Below are 15,429 nucleotides of genomic sequence, written 5' to 3'. Positions count from 1 at the left end.
ATTGTGGGTAACCTGAGGTTCCTGAATGTCTCCTAAAAGGTCTCGGAGCCTACCGTGAAGGATGAAGATTGGGTTATCTCTAATAAAACCCTGCTGCGAGGATAAGGTAAGGGAGATTTTCTCATGAATTTCTCCATGTATAATGTTGTCATGCCTATGTGTCGCCACCATATTGAGCACTCACCGCCCTGACGCTGGAAACAGCAGAAGCCTTCATCCTCCTCTCCTCCAGTCGGAACAGACCCTCTGGTAAGAAAGGGGGGCGGGGTGTCTGGTCTCTTCCTGTGCCCCCAGATTGGCTTTAATTTTTTTCCCTTTGGGGGTCATGCCAAGACGCCTTTCTTAAAAAAAAAAAAAAAAAAAAAAAAAAAAAAATATATATATATATATATATATATATATATATATATATATATATATATATATATATATATATATATATATATATATATTAGATTCTATATCTGTAATACAGACCATGGCCGCATCAGTGGAGGATTTATCGTCCCCCCCCCCCCCCCCCCGGCCATGCTTACAGGTCCACAGGACCATTTAAAAACTTGAAAAAGATTAATGCTATGATGTCTCTCCATAATGGGACTAAACATAGCAGATTCCCATCTAGTCCTCAGGGCCCTTTTGTTGAGGTGCTGGGGATCAGGTAGATTTTTCCAAATTGAAAGATACTCATGTATCCATTTCGGAGGATCCTAGTATGGAGGAGTAGCATCACAAGTCATGTGCCTGTGTACTCCCTTACTTAACCCTTTTGTTGCCTGCAGCACAGGCTCTTGAGGTATCTACATCTAATTGGGTTCATTAGAACCTCCCCCACCTGGAGATGTTTTCCTATTCATGCATAGCTTATGTATTCTGAATGGGAACATTTTATATGAAGAAAATGGGGGGGGGGGGGGGGGTCCAGCAACAGATGCTGCAATCACCTCAGTGAACAGCCTCCCATGTCCGGTGAATAATGCACGGATGTTAAGGTAACCGTCAAATTAAAGTAACTTCCTTTTAAAGACAAGATGTCTTTTGCAGTTCAGTAGCACAGCCGGTTATTTTGCGTGGAGCACATTTTGAGTCACGCTAACTCATTGAAAAATGTGGATTTCAAAGGGTTAAGGAACAGTTTGTGAAGATACCTGAAATTCTGCCTCATCCTGCTGATGAGGCAGAATTGGGCTGGTGTATCTGATGCACTGTCTCACAGTAGATGCCATGAAAGACCCTATCGTTTAAGCCTTATGGCTTATGCTTGGACTAGTGCATTCTCAGAGTTCTGTGGCTGAAATATTGATCAGCCAAAGCACCATGTGAAAGCTCTTAGCCAGTTTGTTTCCCTTCCTGGGGTACGGCTATTTAGAGTGAATAAGTACATCCAAAAGACCTCTAATGGGGTAAAGCTCTCTTTAGCAGTAAAAAGAGGTTCAAACATTTTTCCTTTTATCGGGCTGCCTCTCCTATGCCGACAGTCTCAACCGTCGGGTTCAAAGGAAAATACTCAAGGGCAGCACCAGGATCTTGGGGCAGAAAGCCCACAAAACAGAATGCTAAAGCCTTCTCATGAAGGGGCAACCCCACTCGTTCAGGTGAAGGGAAAGGTCCTGATATTCTCAAGATCTGCCAGGAACAATGTCAAGAGATGGATTTCTGCAATTTTTTTTTCTCTAGGTTACGACTAGAGTTCTGAGAGCTTGGATGGCTCAGTTGGCAGAGCATCAGACTTTTGATCTGAGGGTCTGGGGTTCGGGTCCCTGTTTGGGTGATGCCTGTGAGGTCCTTGGGCTGCTGATGGGCCAGGCTTTATGCAAGAATTTCCATCTCCTCTGAGACTGTTCCTAAGGATCCAGAGAAAGTCTTTCTGGCCTCTGGATCAGCTGTTATCCCAGTCGGTGATATCAGAGGTTCTCTTAGTGGAACAGGGGGTTTTGGCTCAAACCTTTTTAAGGTTCCAGAACCAGAGAGGGTAAGACCCATTCTAAATATCGAAGATCTGAATCGGCACTTAAACATCCAATCCGATGGGCTGTCCATCCTGCAAGGAGGGGAGTTGCATATCTGCATGTGACAAATTTTCCCGCTTACCAGAAATTTCTGCGGTTTGAAATATAAAATTTATCTTTTCAGTTACGGCCCTGCCATTCAGCTTGGCCACATCACTACAAGTGTTCTGAAAGGTTCTGGCACCTCCTTTAGCCAGGTCAAACTTTTTTTTTTTTTCTTTTTTTTTCCTTTACCAAAAAATAAAAAACAAGTGAGTGGAGATTAAATGCCACCAAAAGGAAAGCTATATTTGTGACAAACCAAGAAAAATTACAGTGTAACATGACTACGCTATTGTCATTCAAAATGTGACCGTGCTGAAAGCTGGAAATTTTGGCCTTGGCAGGAAGGGGCTAAAAGTGCCCAGTAGGCAAGTGGTTAAAGAGGAAGTAAACCTTCTGTATAATTTATAATTTGTACCTAATAGGTAAGCCTAAAATAAGGTTTACCTATAGGTCCTATAAATGTCTTCTAAACGTGATGGGCGAAGATGGATGCGGGCTTTGTTTGCAGGTAAATGTCACATAATATGCTAGTATGCAATGCATACTAGCACATTATGACTTTACTTTGCAGGGAGGAAAAAAAATCAACCAGCGTTTACTTTAAGGTTATACATTTTTGTACTTTAGCTTGCTAAATGCCTGCATTTTACCTAATATTTTTTTTTTATTTAGACTTGGGTATGGACGATGAAGGAGATGATGATCCTGTTCCACTTCCAAATGTTAATGCTGCCATTCTAAAAAAGGTATTCAAAATGCATTTTTTTTTTTTTTTTTTTTTTGGGACATGTATTCAAGAAAAATTTGAAACTATAAATATCAAAATGCAGTATACGATAATAAAAATCCGTTAAATTATCGTAAGGATAATTGTGCATATTCAGGGGATGTACAAAAGCAATTCCAAGAATCCCAAATCTTCCTAAATAAATCGGTATCATTCGCTTGATGAATCAATTCTTCCATGCATTTTAAGTTTTTCTATACAATTAAACCAATCGAGAATAGATGGGGGAGTAGTCATTTTCCAGAGAGCTGGAATACACATTTTTGCTGCATTAAGTGTAGATTAAGATTTATGATACATTTTTCTAGGGATGTGAGAGTGATGTAAAAGCATCTGTGCTGGTGAGAAATCAATCGGGAATGAGGAGACTAGAGAAGTAATACGGTGAACCTCCTTCCAAAAAGGTTGAATATGGGGGCAAGACCAAAAGATATGAAGTAAAGAGCCTTCTAAATCCATACATCTCCAACAATGAGGAGGTATTGAAGGAGAAATCTTATGTAAGGAAAGTGGGGTTTTGTACCACCTAGAAAAAAATCTTAAAACCATTATCCTGAGTAGAAACATTAATGGAACCTTTATGTAGGAAGGAATCTTACTCCATTCCTTATTTGAAAGATCCTTTTCCCATCGTTGGCTGGCAACATTGGATTTGGAGTCTATATTAGAGAAAAAAAAGAATACTTTTCAGAAATAACGTGTTTGAGGCTTTTTTTTTTTTTTTTTTTTTTTTTTTTTTTTTAGAGCATAGTACTTCAAAAGAGGTTAGTAATCTTGTAAAAGCTGTACGTGTGAGAGTCATCTAAAAAATGTCTTATTTGAAAGTACAGCCAAAAAGGAAAGAACGATGTTAAGTCCGTAAATTTAAATCTGATAAATTTAAAAAGGAACCATCATGAAAAAATTGCATGGCCCTAACTGTCATGAGGCCAATTATTCCTGAAAAAGAAGTTTGAAATACCCGGTGGAAAGTCAGGATTATCACAAATGGGTGTGAAAGAACCTGGAGAAGATATATTATACTTTTTACAAGCTTGTTTGAATATTTGTATAGTATTGTGAATGAGAGGATGTTGTCTGTAAGCGTGTGGCATATGGGTGGGAACAATCCAAGGTAGTTGGTGAAGAGGAATGTTAGAAAGTGAATGTTCAATGGCTACCCAATCTTTAATAGAAGAGTGAATATTCCAGTCAACTATTGACAATTGACGGGCCCAATAATATTTAGAAAAATTCGGAAGACTAATGCCTCCTTTTTAATTTAGGTAGGGCAAGTCTATCAAAACTAATTCTCAGTTTGAGTTTACCCCACACAAATAGAGAGCAAGCACTACGGAGTGAGGTAAAAAAGGCTTGTGGCAGTTTAATGGGTATAGTTTGAAAAAGATAAGTCTTGGAAGGATGTTCATTTTTATTATAGAAGCTTTACCAAACCAGGAAAATATACCACTGGACCAAGAATGTAAGTTTTTATTTTATTTTTTTGTATATTTTGAAGGATGGGAATGTCATTTTTAGAATAGAGTTTAGATAAATGAGAGGGTAATCGTATACCAAGGTAAGTGATTGAATCAGTATTCCATTTAAAAGGAAAATTCGTTTCACAGCGAGGAAAGATCATCAGTGTCTAGAGATATATTGAGAGCTTCGGATTTGTTAAAATTTATTTGAAGATTAGTTAGAAGTTTAAACGTGGTAAAATCTTTGAGTAAGGATGGAAGAGTAATATGAGGATTAGTAAGAAATAACAGAATGTCATCAGCAAAAGCTGCCAGTTTATAAGTGTTGTCGGCGATGGTAATTCCATGGATGTCAGGATTGGATCTAAGACAATGAAGTAAAGGTTCAAGAGTGAGTACAAAAATTAAAGGGGATAGGGGACATCCTTGACGTGCGCCATTGGAAAGGCGTTCGATAGGTGGCCATTAACCCCAACTCTGTCGGGGAAGAGTATAATGCTGAAATGAACTGTAACATGCGTTTGGGGAGACCAAACGTTTTGAGAGCCTCAAACATATAATCCCAGGCCACGCTATCGAACGCCTTCTCCGCACCAAAGATAAGAAAAAAAGCGTTGCTGTGAGGAAGTTAACCAATGATGTAGATTAATAGCTTTCGTTGTATTATCTTTTGCTTCTCTACCGGGAACGAAGCCTACTTGGTCTAATGAAATTAGTTTGGGTAAGAACGGTAAAAGACGATTGGCCAAAATATTTGCATAAATCTTCAGGTCCACATTTGGCAATGAAATCGGTCGGTAATTAGAAACAAGGGATGGATCTTTGAGGTTTAGGAATAACTGTGATATGAACAGTAAGTAAATCAGGTGTTGGGGAATTGTGTAATAAGAAATGAAAAGCATTTAGAAAATGTGGGCGAAGGATTTCTATAAAAGATTTGTAATAGCCCGAAGTTAGGCCATCAGGCCCAGGACTTTTTCTAGGTTTTAACTGCTGAAGAGCCATATCAAGTTCTTCAGAAGAAATAGGTTGTGTCATAGTGAGTGTGTCTTGTTCAGAAAGTTTTGTTGGAGCATATGTAGACAAAGTCTTTAATCGATTTCAGTTGGGCGTTTTGTTCAGAGTCTGAAATGGAGGGTAATAAATTGTATAGACGTGTATAATAATTAACAAAGTGATTAGCAATATCAGTATTGGTAACCAATTTACGGCCTGTTGAAGTAGTGAGGGAATGAACTGTAGAACGTCTCTTCTTGAGTCTTGAAGCTGCTTTTGTTCCCGTATTCATAAAAACGTTTTTGATTTAAAATGTAATTGCGTTTGTATTGATTAATTCGGCTAATCTTTTCTAGCTTGAATAAGATCATTTAAAGAGGAAATAGCCTGTGAAGACTTTGTGCCATTTCCAAATGTTGAATATGAGAGATGTCAATTTATTGATATATGATTGTTTTTTTTTTTTTTCTTTTTTGCGTTTTGTGGAAAGTGCAATGAAGTAACCTCTCGTAACGCATTTGTGTCCTTCCCAACATAATGGCGAAACGTCAGAGATATGGTCTGCAAAATACTGATTCAGTCTCTCGGTGAGGGCAGGAGCAATATTTTTATCCGTAAAGAAGGGAGGCATCTAGATGCCAGATAGATGGTGGTGAAAGTACATCAGGAAATGTCATGGACATGGAAATAGGGTGATGATCGGATAAAAACATAGGATCAATAGTAGAAGTGAGGAAAAGTGGGTCCTTCTGAGAAAGAAATAGTCAAGTCTAGAGTAACGTTTATGTGGGGCAGAATAAAAGGGGTAATCCTTCATTGTAGGGTATAGCGTACGCCATGTATCATGTAGTGACAGATTTTGAAGTTGAGTTTTAATGGAGCGTAAAACTATATGGGAGTGATGAGGAAACGGTAGATGCATCTTGAATTGGTACCAAGGGGACATTAAAATCACCTCCTACAATGAGAATACCAGAATAAAAATCAGACAGCTTCTGCAAGGTTGACTTAAAAAATATCGATTGTTTAGAATTAGCAACATAAATATTAGCTAAAGTTATAGGTTTACCATGGAGTGATCCTTTCAAAAAAAATATATTCCCTCAATGTCTATACATGAGTCTAAAACTTGGAAAGGGCATTTTTCAGCAATTAAAATAGAAACCCCTTTAGTTTTAGAATGTAGATTAGTGGCATGGAAAAAAGTTGGATATCGGGCATTAGGAGCTGGCGGAGCATTACCTGAGAGCAGGAAGATTAATGGACTAAGAGTGCTCAGCAGTGCACTGTTAGTGTTATTAAACCCACAACCATAAAATCAGTGTGTATATGCAGTAAAGCATGCTGTTATACTTCCTGTGGAGCCTAACGGCTTAATCCTCTGCATTAGGATCAAACAGCCTTTTCACATGTCTCCTCTGATCATCTTCTTCCACTGTCTCAAAAACATAACCTGTTATTTGCAGAGCCCGGGGTGGGGCATGCTGCACATGCTCAGTTTGGTGTGTACTGCTAGAGGTGTTTTTGTTTTTTCTCTTGGGAGTGCAGGTGATTAGCACAGAGCCAATCAGCAGTGTCCAGACAGAAGGTCAGGGGTCCTGTCTAACTGCTGATGAAAAAAGGTATTAGTTTAGATTTACCAAAATTGCATTTCCATGGAATTTCTGTTAGGGTTACTTTAATTGTAAAGTAACAATTTTGATTGAAAACTACAAGTTGTCATCTGTAATAGCTGGCAGTACTTGTAAGCATTCATTCCAAGGAAACTGAATACTGTAGTGGGGCCCTGCACATCAGCACTATTTTCAAATTGTGGGTTCGTTGAGCAGATCCCCACATCCTGGGGCAGGGAGGGAGAGGCTGCAGACTCTGAAACATGTTCCACCCAAAAAAAACGGGGGGGGGGGGGGGAGGGCATGAAATGTGTTCCAAAGCGAAACTTCTTTAGCAATGTGATGAAAGTGTTTTTAAAAAAAAAACTTTAACTAGACAAACTTGGCTAGTATCCCTGTCTGGTGGGGGGAGGTCCACACTTTTACTGTTGTAACCTTTCTGCAATCTAAGGCTAAACTAGCTTTCTTCCACCCTTAAAGGGGTTGTAAACGTGTGGTTGCAGATGTGTGCACATCCTCTTATAGCTGGGGGGATGTAGCTGTGTTCAGAATTAAGCAATCGCATTCAAACTCATGTTTAAATAAGGATGAGCTCCGGCATGTTCGCACAGCCCATGTGCAGAGCCTGCCAGGAAGTTGGCACTGAGCTGCGCTAATCATAGGCAGTGAGATTTCCTGATCTCTGCAGCTGCGCATCGTGTCAGTGTCTCACTGCCTGTGATCAGCGCAGTGACTACTTCCTGGCGGGCTCTGCACATGGGCTGTGCGAACATGCCGGAGCTCATCCTTTTTTTTTTTTTTTTTTAACCAAGCCAAAGTTTATTGAGCATTCAAAAAAAAAGAGTAGACATAATAATATACAGTCGAACTGGTGCAACAGGCACCAAATATCAGGAAGGAGAACATAGTCTATGTCTGACATAGTAAGAGAGAAGACAGTGTACACGGTACAATATCCATAAGCAGTATACAGGTGAACACCACAAGGCCCCCAGAAGGACACCCCAAGAGGTGACAGCCCACCCCCTCCTCACGCACCCGGCGCCTCATCACACACAGCTGAGGGAACTCTCTAGCCACCTATCCCAAATTTTGTGAAATTTCTGCGGGCATCCTCGATTGGAGTAAATTTTTTTTTTTTTTGTATGGTAGTTTGGTTGATGGCTCTCTTCCACTGTTGGATCGTTGGGGATTGGGGTTGAAGCCATAGTTGAGCTATTTGCATCCTAGCAGCAAAGAGAGCCTCTTGAAGGAAGATCCTAAGATACTTGCTCTCCTCCCGGATGGGGAGAAGGCCAAGAATACACTGCCGTGGGCATAGAGTGAGGGGGGAGCCCATGTGGTCGTGCAGAAATTGAATTATCTGTGCCCAATACCGTTGTATGGGGGGACAGGTCCAGATAAGATGGTAAAAAGTGCTGGCCGGGTCTCCACATCTGGGACATACAGGCTCAAAATCAGGTTTATATTTTGCTAGCCGGGTGGGGGTGACATAGGAGCGATGGAGTATATAGAGGTGAGTGAGTCTGTCCGACAACTTGGGAGATACCTCGGCGGACACCGCCAGAATCTTCCCCCCAATGTTAGTCTTCCACCCGTCCAATGTCAGCCTCCCATCTAGGCTTAAGATTGTAAGCATAAGCTGTGGCCGCAGGGGTAAGGAGATGTAGGTATATGGCAGAGATAAGTTTACGGGGATCATCGCCGAGAACTAGTTTCACCAGGGGCGAGTTCGGCAGGGGCAGGGGCACACTCCCAAACTGGGTCTGCAAAGCATGGCGGACCTGTAAATAGCGAAAAAACGCGTGGTTGGGGAGGCCAAATTCATCCTTAAGTACTTGGAATGATTTGACACCGTGAGGTGTGTAGATTTGAGACAAATAAATGACCCCTCTGCATATCCACACCTTATAGTCCGGTATCCCCGGCAGTTCAGGCAGATCAAGGTTGTCCCAGAGGGGCGTGTGTGCATGCAGAGGGGGAGCCCCAGACCTAAGCTGTGCCTCCTGCCAAACACGGGCATGGTGCCCAGACATTGTACGTCTAGACCCCGATCCGGAGAGACCTCGGTGTTTGCAAAAAATAATTTGGTAGAGGTGTGCTATTACGTCCGTCACCGAGGTGCATACCAGGTGGGAGTATCTTATTTTGTCGTAGGTATTGAGGTAGTATAGGTGGGAGAGCTGGGAGGCCAGATAGTACAATTCTAGATCAGGTAGCGCAGCTCCCCCAAGGTGGACAGGGCATTTGAGGGTCCGCCAGGCCAACTTATGCCTGGAGGAGCCCCAAATGAATGAGTTAAGGATGGACTCCATGTCACGGAATAAGTGACGCGGTAGAGTGGGGCATGCCAAAATAAATAGAGCAATTTGGGTAGGAGGATCATTTTTACAAGACCCAGTCGGCCCATGACCCGAGAGGGAGCCTGGACCAGACCTGAGTCCTACGCTTCAGAAGGGGAAAGATGGGCTCAACATTAAGGCTAGCATAGTCTGCGGGGGAGCGAGAGCATTGAACGCCAAGGTACTTGATCCGATCCGTACGCTCGAGGGGCAGCAGGGCCTGCATTCTCGTGGGAGCGGAGGCGTCGATGGGGAGAATTTGGCACTTGGACCAATTGATGCGGAGGCCCGAGAGAACCAAAACGACGAATCACATCCAGAACAGCCGTCAGGGAGGGACCAGCATCCTCCAAGTACAGCAACATGTCCTCCGCATAAAGGCTGATAACCTCTGAGAGCTGCCCCATGCGGACACCACGGATGTCCGGGTGCGTTCTAATGGCGATAGCCAGGGGCTCCACCGCCAGTGCGTATAGCAATGGTGAGATGGGGCACCCCTGACGCGTGCCTCTGGAAATCTGTCCGTTCACTAGGATACGGGCAGTGGGGGCCTGATACAGAAGCTTCATCCAGCGCACAAACCTGGGGCCAAAACCAAACCTATGCAGGCATTCCCACAAGTACCCCCACTCCACCGAATCAAATGCCTTTGCGGCATCCAGACTAACCACCACCCTGGATCCGGTGTTGTCGTGACAGGCCTGTAAGTTCATAAACAGTCTACGTAGGTTAAAAGCCGTGTTCTTTCCAGGCATGAAGCCGGTCTGGCCTGTGTGTATAAGATGGAGGATTACCTTATTGAGTCTGAGGGCGAGGATTTTGGCTAAGATTTTAATGTCTAGTTGCAGGAGGGATATGGGGCGGTATGACTCAAGGTGGAGGGGGTCTTTACCTGGCTTAGGGATCAACACCAGCAGGGCCTCATTCATGGTGCGGGGGAGCACACCTGTTTCGAATATGTGGGTGTAGAGCAGGCGAAGCCTGGGGAGCAGGGCCTCCTGGAACTGGGTGTAAAATTCCCGGGGAAGGCCATCAGAGCCTGGTGCTTTGGACGGTGGTAAACAAGCTATAGCCTCTGCTATACATTCCTCGGTTATGGGGGCCTCAAGGAGCTCCACCTGGGAGTCCGAGAGGACCGGGAAGCACACTGTCTGCAGTAGGGCCCGCAGCCCATCCAAGGAGCCAGTAGCCTCAGAGGTGTAGAGATCAGCATAAAATCGCTGGAATTCCTGGGCTACCTCCAACGGATCGGACAGCGTGACACCTCCCGCAGCCAGAAGTTGAATCACAACCGGGGGGCTGTGGTCCAAGTGAGCCATGTAGGCCAGCAACCTCCCAGCCCGCTCGCCATATTCATAGACTATGTTTACTGTAAAATACCTTTTTGCCCGCCCTATCAAGGTGCAAGTGGTCGGTGAGCCTAGACTGCATTCTCAACTTAGCGGAGTTTGAGGGGGTGGGGTGCGCCAAAAACTCGCTCTCCGCCTCCTCAAGCACCCTCTCCGCCTGCTGTATAGCTAGTCTCGAAGAGTCTCTATAGCGTTTGATGCGAGTGGACATGAGCATACGGGCATGTAACTTAAAAGCCTCCCACACCAAACCAAACGGAGCAGTGCCAGTGTTAGCTCGAAAGTAGTGCCCCCACTCACGCTGGATGTCCTCCAAATCAGGGAGGACTGTTAGCCAGAAGGGGTTCAACCTCCACAACCGGGGTGCCGGTGTGGAGGGTAGGCAGAGTCTGACCCAGTAGGGCGAGTGATCAGACAGTACCCTGGTCCCAAAACCCACGTCCCGTAGATATGGGAGTAGGGTGGGGGAGAACAGGATCAGATCAATGTGGGACATGGCATTATGCGCCGGCGTGAAGCAGGAATTCTCCCTCCGAGCAGGGTGTCTGTATCTCCAGGTATCTGTCAGAGCAAATTCCGCAAGAAACTTGCCGAATCTGGTCTGCGTTGGGGAGGGAGAGGGCACCGGGGAACAGGAGAGCCTATCTAGAGCGGGGGAAACCACTGAATTAAAATCCCCTAGCCACACGGTTGGAAGCGTGGGGTGCTGTAGCATAAAAGCAATCCCCTCCTGAAGGGCCTCAAACTGGAAGGGGGGGGTATATAAAAGGCAAGTAATAAGAATTCCAGGCCTCCAACCGTGACGTGCAAGAATAAATAACGTCCCCATCTATCTGATTGCAGATTATGAAGGTGAAATTGGGCAGTCTTAGCCACCAGCACAGCGACTCCACTAGAGTTATTAGTGTGAGGGGCATGGTACATCCACCCCACCCACGGCTTCTTAAGGGACAGCTGCAGCTGACCCGTAATGTGGGTCTCAACCAACACCATAATATCCGCGTGCATTTGCTTGAGGTGAGAGAGCACCGCCACCCTTTTAGATCCATCTCTCAGGCCACGGACATTCCAGGTTACCAGTTTAAGGGACCCCATCGCAGGCAAGTATTACATCACAAAACAGTAGGAGCAAAAATTGAGTGCCCAGACCCACAATCCCCTGGCGTGAGACCCACACAGAGGATAGTGCGCATAGTATCGGCAGCTCACCCACCCGCCACAAGCCCGCCCCACGCCCACACATATCAGTCTCAGCCACAGCAGAGGAAAAAACCAAAGGCAGTGCAGTTAATGCTTGGTACACATGAGCATACAGTAGAACATTCGTCAGACATAGCTTGGTAGATATAAACATAAAAAGGGGGGGGGGGGGGGACGCAAAACTGGAACATCCAGCAGAACCTGAGGCTGGGAAGGTGTAACTGAACAGTGCCTTTGCTGGACCGGCAGGGAAAGTACACAGCAGCACAAAAAAACACATGTGAGCTGAGGCCGGCCAGGGAAACTTAACTTGGGGTGACAGGGAGGAGTGCCCTTGGCCACAAAGAACAAAAGGGAGAGCGTCCAGGATCAAACAGTGTATGCGACCAGGCACACTCCCCTGCCAGAGAAGGGGACGAACAAAAGTTAGTCATGTTGTGCAGTTGGGTAGGTAGTCGCAGCATGGAGAGTTCTCGGTCGAGAACAGTGTTCAGCTGCCCGGCTGCATAGGCATCTGTGGAATGGGGGGATCCAAACAACATAAGGCACATGTGATTCCCGGCAGGACGAGGCACAGATGAGGTAACAAGGGGCTCACAGGTATACACGTAGAGCCCAACAGTCAATGCAGGGCAACACAACACAGTAGGGTAGCGGGAGCAAAGATTTACTCACGGCTCGGGGCATGCCAGTTCCGCGCCTGACAAGGACAGTAACTGGGCTGCTGAGGCACATCCCGGCGGGCGGTAGGATTAAGCAGGAGCATCATCCGGACGTTGTTCCAGCCAGGTCAGTACAGCTGCGGGCTCCTCAAAAAAGTGGGTCTTGCCATCCCGTACAACGCGGAGTCGGGCAGGGAACATCATGGCATATGCCAAGTGGCGGCTACGAAGCTGTCGTTTGGCCTCCGTGAACTGAGCCCTCTTTTTCTGGACCTCGGCGGAGAAGTCCGGGAACACCGCGATGCGCTTGTCCTCGTAGGGTATGTTACCCTTCTCCCGGGTGAGCCGCAGCACCGCATCCCGATCGCGGTAATTCAACATCTTCGCAATGAATGTGCGCGGTGGAGCACCTGGAGGCGGGGGACGCGAGGCCAAGCGGTGGGCACGCTCAACCGCAAAGGTGGTAGAGAAGGCCTCACGTCCGAAGTTGGCAACGAGCAGGCGTTCAAGGAATGCTGGGGGATCAGAGCCCTCCACCTTCTCGGGTAATCCCACGAAGCGGAGGTTGCAGCGGCACATACGATTCTCAAGTTCATCCTGCTTGCATAGGACAGCTGTTAATTGGTGCTGCAACCGTTTGGTGATCTGAAGGGGGGGGGTGTCGTCCTCCTCATGCCCCAGCCTGCGCTCCGCCTCACCGACCCTCTCCCGCAGCTTGTGGAGATCCTGGCGGATGAGGGATATGTCCACTTTAACCTCCTCGATCCTGGAGGTAAGAGAGGTGCGGCAGAGGGTGACGGCCTCGAGTATATGGGCTGTGTCGCCGGAGGGGGGAGTCCCCTCAGCCGGGCCTGGAGCGGCGCAATCTTCCTCCGCGTGGTCCGGGATGTCTGCTCGGAACTTTCCAAGCTTTGCAATCGCGCCCTGGGACTTCGGCGGCGACATCGGCGCTGGGTGACCACCCGGGGGTAGCAGGATATTGCGCCGGGAATTGGAGTCAGTTGAGTCCGCAAGGATGGTAAAAGGATAAAATGCAGCCGGAGCTCACACAAAGTGCGTCCTACGCCATGCAGCTGCAGGCCACGCCCCCCCCCCCCCCCCCCGGAGCTCATCCTTCATGTTTAAAAAGTCAGTGCACACCTGCCATCATTTAAAGTGCCTCTGATTAACCCCAAATAAAGCTCAGCTGTTCTAGTAGGTCTTCCTGACTTTCTTAGTCACATTCTACAGCAAAAGTTATGGTCCGCAGAGGGCTTCCAAAGCATCAGAGTAATCTGATTGTTAAAATGTATCAGGAGAAGGGTACAGAAGAATTTCCAAGGCATTAGATATACCATGGAACACAGTGAAGGCAGCCATCAAGTGGAGAAAATATGGCACATCAGTGACATTACCAAGAGCTGGACATCCTGCTAAAATTTATGAAAAGACTAGAAGAAAACTGGTCAGGAAGTCTGCCAAGAGGCCTACAGCAACATTAAATCTGGGTTCACACCGCAGCATGGAGTGGCTCACAGCAGGGTTCTGATGTGTACCCATTCACTGCTTCAGGTCCAATTTCAGCTCAAAATTTGGGCTGAAATTGACCGCAAGATACACAGGACTCTTGTGCAAAATTTGCATCTGAGCTGCTCTGGAGATGTGTGAACTGGCTCCATAGAGAGCCGGTCAAAATCTCTTAATGTACGAATTGGATGCGGAGAAACCCAAATCCAATTTGCAATAGTCTGAACCCAGCCTTAAGGAGCTGCAGGAATATCTGACAAGCAATGGCTGTGTGGTACATGTGACAACAATCTCCTGTATTCTTCATATGTGTGGGCTATGGAGTAGAGTGGCAAGACAGAAGGCTTTTCTTCAGAAGAAACATCCAAACCCAGCTAAATTTTGTAAAAATGTATCTTAAGTCTCCCAAAAGAATGTGGGAAAATGTGTCTGAAACAAAGGTTGAACTTTTTGGCCAGAATTCCAAAAGATAAAACACTGCACATCACCAAAAGAACACCATACACCACAGTGAAGCATGGTGGTGGCAGCATCAAGCTTTGGAGCTTTTTTCTTCAGCTGGAATGGGGGCTTTAGTCAAGGTAGAGGGAATTATGGACAGTTCCAAATACCAGTCAATATTGACACACAACCTTCAGGCTTTTGCTAGAAAGCTGACCATGAAGAGGAACTTCATCTTTCAGCTTAATGACCCAAAGAAGATTAAAGTTTTTTGTAACGGCCCAGCCAGAGCCCAGAGCTGTATCCGATTGAAAATCTATGGGGTGGTGTGATCTGATCAGAAGAGGGCTGTGCACAGGAGATGCCATTGTAATCTGAAAGATTTGGAGTGTTTTTGTGAAGAGTTGGGCAAATATTGGCAAGTCAAGATGCGCCATGCTGATACTCCTACCTAAAAAGACTGAGTGCTGTAATAAAATCAAAAGGTGCTTCAACAAAGTATTTAAGGGTGTGCAACCCTATTTGATTTTTTTATTTTTACTTCCCTCCACCTAAAATTTCAGTTCATTGTTCAACTGAGTTGTACAGTTTATAGGTCACATTAAAGGTAGAAAAAGTTCTGACATGATTTCCTTGTCGTTTTTTTTTTTTTTTTCCCCTCACAAAACATAAGCCTGACATTTTAACAGGGGTGTGTAGACTTTTTATATCCACTGTACTGTTTTGCAACATTGATAGTGCCGCTTCTTTTATAATGTAAAGGTGTTCCTAAAAGAGGTCCCTTTAATGTACCTGACCGTTCTTCCTACATATTGATTATTTTTACAGGATTTATATAGCGACAACAGTTGACGCAGCACTTTAAAATATAAAAGGAGACCACATAGTTACAATACAATAAAATACAAGAGTATTAAGAGGGCCCTGCTCAGAAGAGCTTACAATCTAATGGGGTGGGGCAAGTGGTACAAAAGGTTGTAACTGTGGGGAATGAGCTGATGGAAGTGGTAGGAGATTAG

At 45.3% G+C, this 15,429-nt stretch overlaps 1 protein-coding gene across 4 annotated transcripts in view; it reads left to right on the top strand.

The window, feature by feature from the left end:
* The window catches only part of SKP1 (S-phase kinase associated protein 1), a 295,730-nt gene that overhangs the window by 48,803 nt on the left and 231,498 nt on the right, over window positions 1-15,429 (top strand). For all 4 annotated transcript variants that reach the window (XM_077473904.1, XM_077473905.1, XM_077473907.1 and 1 more), the window contains one exon: window positions 2,727-2,800. In XM_077473904.1, the coding sequence (XP_077330030.1) occupies window positions 2,727-2,800 (74 nt within the window). The remainder of the gene's footprint in view (window positions 1-2,726; window positions 2,801-15,429) is intronic.

This window comes from Lithobates pipiens, unplaced genomic scaffold (genome assembly GCF_037356315.1).
Source record: "Lithobates pipiens isolate NorthernLeopardFrog02 unplaced genomic scaffold, aLitPip1_a1.2 Scaffold_8, whole genome shotgun sequence".
Lineage (NCBI taxonomy): Eukaryota > Metazoa > Chordata > Amphibia > Anura > Ranidae > Lithobates > Lithobates pipiens.
Note: the sequence above shows the minus strand (reverse complement) of the source record. Positions and strands in the feature narration are given on the sequence as shown.